This window comes from Nanorana parkeri, unplaced genomic scaffold (assembly GCF_000935625.1).
Source record: "Nanorana parkeri isolate BGI_ZX_2015 unplaced genomic scaffold, ASM93562v1 scaffold344, whole genome shotgun sequence".
Lineage (NCBI taxonomy): Eukaryota > Metazoa > Chordata > Amphibia > Anura > Dicroglossidae > Nanorana > Nanorana parkeri.
Window position 1 is genome coordinate 789,272 of NW_017306612.1, and position 6,914 is coordinate 796,185.

General features: G+C 45.0%; 1 protein-coding gene across 1 annotated transcript in view; it reads left to right on the forward strand.

Moving 5' to 3' along the window:
* CCDC88C (coiled-coil domain containing 88C) overlaps positions 1-6,914 on the forward strand; it is a 99,470-nt gene that overhangs the window by 47,531 nt on the left and 45,025 nt on the right. The window contains exons 8-10 of the mRNA XM_018558524.1: positions 3,182-3,366; positions 4,401-4,482; positions 4,598-4,756. Of these exons, the coding sequence (XP_018414026.1) occupies positions 3,182-3,366; positions 4,401-4,482; positions 4,598-4,756 (426 nt within the window). The remainder of the gene's footprint in view (positions 1-3,181; positions 3,367-4,400; positions 4,483-4,597; positions 4,757-6,914) is intronic.

Sequence of the window (6,914 nt, forward strand, 5' to 3'; positions counted from 1 at the left end):
GTTGGAGGTTGAGCAGTTCGCATGTAGCCATTTTTAAGTTTTTTTAAAGATTTATTTCAGAGTTCAGGAACAATTCAGGTAGTTTGTTAGAGTCAGTAGGTACTCTAATGAGTCAAGGCGGAAGTGTTTCTTTTACTGGGTCTGGTAGGTTTGTCATAGCGCTGGATTGATGAGAACGGGAGTTGGTCCTAGTGAATGTAATGTAAAGTGTATTCGCCTTGATGGGAGGCAAGTCTGTGATGAGCAAAATGTGTATGGACCTCGGATCTGGTCCTAGGCTGCACTCTCTCTGAACATGGATACAAATCGCTCCACAGACGATAAACTTCTAGGTGCGAGGTTGTGAGCACGTAGTACAAAAGGCCTTCAGGGCTTGGACAATGGTTTGTGAGTCGGTATGGAATACACTTGAGATAAGGTTGGATTAGGGTTAGTATGTCCTAAATTGATATGAAAAATGGTCCAAGCTTTACGTTTTTTTTTTGGGGGGGGGGGGGGGTTGCGCTCAAAACCCCTTTTACTTCCCCTCAAAACACCTTATCTGCATATGATGCTTTCTATGAATTTCAAGGGAAAGGAAGGTTTGTATTAAGTGCTTTTAGAAACAGCTTTTAAAGGCTTAGAAATGATGCTGGCTATAATTTCCACCAGTCACCCATGCCCTTGGAGGGATTATTTTATGCACCTTTTTTTTCTTTAGACACAAATAGCATTTTTTGCCGCCCTGTCTGTTTTTTTTGGGTTTCAGGTCTAATTTTTCCATTTATGCCTCGCCTCCCCTTCCCCAGGTGGGTCTGGCCAGGAAGAGCGCAGCCAGCGAGGCTGACCTCCTGTCCCCGGACACGTCGGTCACCCTAGTCGCCTCTGAACAGCAGCCAAACTGATCTCTGGTTCAGGGACAGAGCTGGGAGGCGATTCTCTGCTCCACCGAGCGAGCTGCGTTTATGTCATCTGGCATTTCTCCGCTGGCGGTGACACGTTGACTATGTGTGTGCGCCCGGCAGGATCGCTGCGCTGACTGCCAAATTCGCAGTTTGTCCAAATTAAGTTTTCATTGATTTTGTCGGGTGGAAGTTGGATTATTAGTAGTCGTCGTATTCTGATCACGGGTTTGGGTTGTGATGACTCTGCTGCAGAGGTTACATTGTATATTTCGCTGCGGGAAAGTTTCGGTTGGATTATTGTGCGATAACGAGAAGAGACGGAGCGGCAGACGCTTTGGATACAATGTTTTCTTTTTTATTAAACAATTTGTAAACATTGAACAAAGTATCCTTCATGTAATAAATATCCCATTGAGAAGCTTTTAAACAGATTGACGACATTGTCAGCACCAGGCAGAAAATGTACAATGTAACCTCCTGCGTACAATGTAACCTCCTGCGTACAATGTAACCTCCTGCGTACAATGTAACCTCCTATGTACAATGTAACCTCCTATGTAACACTTGCGTACAATGTAACACTTGCGTACAATGTAACCTCTGCATCCAAATCCTGATAACTCAGTCCTACACTGATCATTCACACCTGTAGGATCCCAGCATCTATTCTAATGACAGACTGTATCCCGCGAGTTATAATGGACTATATTATTGATGTAATAACTATTTTTACATCATGGTAATATTCTTTCATCGCTACACTATTAGTAGTAGGGGTGACATTTGCTTTAAAGAGCAACACCAGTTGCTTAAAAAGTTAACCATTTCTGTGGGGCTACCCCCGTGCTGCAAGGCTTAACTGCTCATTTTGGTTTAGGGGCTCAAAAAAAAAAGAAACTCGCCTGGTCCTCGACCCCCACCAGGCTGCTAGACCGGTTCCCGCATCCTCTTCTCCCCCAGGCTCTGGCGGTCTAAGCTCCGCTGACGTCATCACATTTAATGCAGGTGCAGTTATATGCATTAGACGTGAGGACAGCTGGAGCAGAGGGGGAGAGAGGTGAGTGCTGCAGGACTGAGGATCAGGTGAGTAGATCTTCTGGATTCCGGCCAATTGGAAAAAAAAGAGCAGTTAACCCTAGCCCAGTTGCTGCAAGGGTTAACTTTTTTTATTACTGGATTTCCTCTTTAAGGTGTATTTCCATGCTGAAGCCAAATTGTGATAACATCTATTATATATTTGTTACATGGTCCCCATTCCCAGAGTAGAACTTAAAAACATTTAAAACTTGCTGCTTCCATTTTTACTCGCACTTTCCTGAAATAAATGTCTCCCTCTGAACTGAATTTCCCTCTGGAATGCACAGTGGGTGGAAAATTAATCTTTAACCTACTGTGCTGGCAAATCTCATTATCAGTTGCAAACTAGATTTGAACACTGTCCTAACAAAGGGTTAAAGAGTATGAAGCATTGCATGTTAATGAATGGAGGGGCAATGTGTCCCTATGGGGGACAGCCAGGGAGTCTTGTCACTTGGAAATTGTACGGAGAGGCTGCAGCTACACAGAGACATAAGGAATATTATTACAAATATTTTTTAGGTTTGGGTAAATGTGAAATATTGCAAATGAATAGATTATGTTTACCACTTGTAGGCAGCAGGTGGCACTCTATGCAAGTCTGAGGTAGCCCCTTCACTGACCCCTCAGCTAGCAGAGGTGGCAACTTCTTAAAGGGAACCTAAAATGAGAGAAATACAAGGCTGCCATTGTTGGCCTTGTTCTGAAAATTCCAGCATCCTTCGCTGTCTGTGATTTTAATGCTTTTTTTAGCTGCCGTCCTAGAATAATCGAGCTTGATGATGGTATTTGTGTAAGGAGTTCACTTACCTGTGTAGCCTATGATGTCCCGACCTGAAACCAACTTACACATACACATATGCGAACAACTGTTACAAAATGATACAGACCTGAGGTGTGCCATGGTCCGGGTGGACAGTAATGCCAAATAAGGGGGCATACTCTGTGTGTAGAATGAATCTATGTATGTGTGCGCGAGAGGGAAGGGAGGGAGGGTTCAGACGAGAACCGCACGTCCCTGTAGCCTCGGCCTGCCCGCTTTTATGCGTAGTGGGCGCGCGAACCCCTCCCACAAATCCCGGCTAACAAGTTAGCCTTCCAACATGTTGTCCCAGGGACAATCTGGGATCGATTTGGGATGCATTTATTTTCTGCATGTAATGTGTGTTTAATCTTCTGAATCCTTTCACCTCCCCTCATTTCCATCCTCTGTATTCCAGGTGATTGTAGATCTGACCCAAGAGCGGGATTACCTCCAGTTACTGAACCCGCCAAGTCCCGTTAAGTCTTCCAGCCCTGACCCATCAGCCAATGTGGTCAACCACCTCGCCAGTGAGGACAAACAGCACCTCGCCGTGGAGCTGGCGGACAGCAAAGCCAAACTACGGAGGATCCGGCAGGAGCTGTAAGTGGTGCCATGACTCTCTGACAGTGTAGTCTACCAGCTCTCCGGCTTTGGTGAAACTACAAATCCCAAGAGGCATTGCAAGACTCTGACAGCAACCGGCATGACTCTCGGGGGCAGATGGATGATGAGATCTGTGGTTTCACCACAACTAGAGGGCTGAGGTTAGGCTTCCCTTGAGCTAGAGAGGTCAAGAAGCATCCAAAATGGGACATAAAGGATCTTTCATATGGTCTTTGGGTGCCATGTAGAGGCAGAGGGGGGGGGGCAGATTTGGGGTGTTACAACCCACTATTCTTTTGCTTTCTATACTTTATTTACTGAAGAATCTTTACATAAATAGAAGAAAAAATACTGGAATACCATAATGGCACCCAAGTGCATGGAAAAATACAACATAACATTGAGATAAGCCCAATATAATTTTTCATATCAGCTTTATCATGTTAATGTCATTACTAAAATAGTGTTCAGTCCTTTTTCAGTACCTGCTACTTATTGTTTGGGTTTTCTTGGCATAATTCAGTCCTTCTAAAGCTGCAACTTTTAATTACATGAATACCTAGTGATCCTGCCTAGTCATTTCCTGGGATAGTGTGACAACTGTCACCCGGTTGTCACATGTGCCTCTTATGGAGAGTACAAGCCGACCTGCCAACACATTGTGCAGGCATGGTACATGGTTGTCGCCATAAGGAAGCCAGTCTAGAACAATGATGTGCAGCTGAGACTGAAGCCAGTGCCCGTGGACTGGAAATGACTGAAAGAGGCTGCAGGAAAAGCAGAGTGAAGATAATAAAAAGATACAAACTGTACTTCCTGAAAAGGGGGCAATTGTTTGATTCACAGAACTTTCATAACCTACGTGCCATCCAGTTGGGGTTTAGACCTTCTTCTTTATGATCTGCTTTAGGACTGTCTCACTTTTGTACCAGAATTATTCTCCTATGAGCAATAATGCAATAATGAATTTTGTTGGTGCTACATGAGCAAATAGCAGGAAATAAGACTTGTGATTTGTAATGACTTTTTAGGGAGGAGAAGACCGAGCTGTTGATGGACACCAAACATGAAGTGGAGAGGTTGGCTATGGAGCTTCAGAAGCTAAAACAAGAGGTGAGTCGAGCCCCCATAGCTCTGGAGATGTAAAGAAAAATCTCCAGGAAACCAAAGTTACCCACGTTTCCTAATGTATTAAAACGGTATTATTGATTTTATTAATTGACTTTAGAACATCCAGCTATCATCTGAAGCTCGAAGCGCACGGACCTACAGAGACGAGCTGGACGCGTTGAAGGAGAGGGCGGGTAAAGTGGACCGGCTGGAGAACGAGCTGGCGAGGTGTAAAGAGAAGTTGCATGATGTGGACTTCTACAAGGCCCGAATGGATGTACGTTACATACTTATGTTCTGTCTAATAAGCCAGGGGTAGGCAACCTCAGCCCTCCAGCTGTGTTGAAACCACAAACCCCATCATGCATCTGCCTCTGGAAGTCATGTCAAGGCATTGCAGTCTTGCAATGCCTCCTGGGACTTGTAGTGTCACCACAGCTGAAGTGCCGAGTTTCTACCCCTGATATGAGGTGAATGAGGCTGACAATTCTTATGATCTCTTCACCAATGGCTGATCTAACATTTTAGCCTTTGGAAATTCCTTGCATGAACGCCTTGGGCCTCATTTATCGCAAAGCATAGCTTACTTTATGTCAGAAGCAGAAGGAATCTGTCTTCATAGCCAGTAGCAGCAAACCAGCTGTGCTTTTTTCGGTGCAGGGTGGACAAGGAGACAGCACAGAAACCGGTTGGGTTACTACTGGCAGCCCATCTATAGTAAACAAAATTTCCCCAGTGTTATCTGAAGCTGAACAGATAAATACTCCAGGGAAATGCATAAATTGAAGGTATTTTACCCACCAAAGCATTTGCATTTGTCTACCTAGTCCTGAGATGTAGAAAGCCCTGCGAGACAGCGTAGGTAGATCAGTGAGCTGCCTTTGCAATACTACAGTTCAGCACCAACCTCCAACTTGTGATCGGACAATGAAGGAGCAATAACGCTTTCTTCTCCTGTAAGCATAAATGCCGCCGGAGCCCAACTGACTCCTAGTACTGCCCCTTCCCTCTGCGGTTGTGCAAAGGATTACATCAGGATGAGTCTTATTAAGTTACTTACATCAGTTGCATTAAATTGTATTCAGAATACAGTACAGTACAGTAAATTGTATTCAGAATAAATTGTATTGAGAATACAGAACTACATTTATTAATGATTTTGATATCTGCAAGTCAAATTCCTATATTTTGGTGGTTAAAAATATAACTTTTGGCTCATTACAATTGAGCATTGCCTGTGAGAAGTTGGCTACGTAGGTCGTTCCCAAAGCCGACTATGAATAGGAATTTCTTGACAAATTTCCCTTTGAGCGGGCTCCAAGTCATTCCCTTTCCAGTACAGAAAAGGGAACTTTGGTTGTTTCCGCACATGTGCCTCATTCACACATTGGTGGAGTGGGAGAGCGGGTTGTGACGTGTCGGAGAAAATAGTTAACGTCTCATCAGCCATCTTTTTCGGCACAATATCTACTATCCGTTGCCCCGTAATTTCCTCTGAGGGCCGCTGCTTGGGGGAGCTGTGAATGGTGAATTTGATCCGGGGTTAGTGACCCGTCCAGGAAATGAAGTTTGTTGGAACATTCCTCACCCAGGGGAGATAAAATTTCCAGATTCCCGGAGGGAGAGGTTCGTGGAGAAATGTGAGCTCATTAAGATTACATGGCTGGAACTGCTATCATGTTGCCCTTCAGGGTAACTGAAGCTGCGAGGCTGAGCTGCACTGGGCGCACTGGGGTGTGACTCCTCTCTACTACCCTCCACATTCTATAGGGAACGCTTGTTACAATAAACATTGCTGCTGATAACCCCCAATTCAGATTCTGAGTTGCTACCTCTAAGAGGCTCTTCTGTTATAGTTACAGGATACACATGCTGTTGCAAGGAATTATGAACACTCCATTATAAAATAATTGATTTATATAAAAAATAAAAATACAGAACCCAAGGCAGGTATAAAAAGCAGAGGCTTGTGCAGTTCTGTATTTATTATTACATCAATAAGTGCATGCTCTTTAATACAGACTGTGCAAGTATCTGAATTTGACTTGGCATCACCTTCCTGTAATCCCTGTGCAGCAGGGTTCAGACTAGGAGACGGAGAAGCAGCACAAGGAGCCAAAGAAGTGTGCTGCAGTGCTTATATGTGTGCAAATACCATGCTGAGAGAAGGGTAGAGCAGAGAGATGAGCTCATTGGTCTTGGGGGGGGGGGTTCTGCATGATCGCCCTGCCAGTTCTGACTCTGGCCGATGTCCCACCCAGCTCTGACGTCACTGGTTGCCAGGAGCTGGGTGGGACGCCGACCAGAGCATCCCAGGTTGCTAAGAGCTGGGGGAGGAGAGGTGTATGGCCCTTACACATCTCCCCGCCCAGCTCTTAGCAACCTGGGATGCTCTGGCCAGAAAGGGGATGACAGGCACAGAGCAAACGTCATGC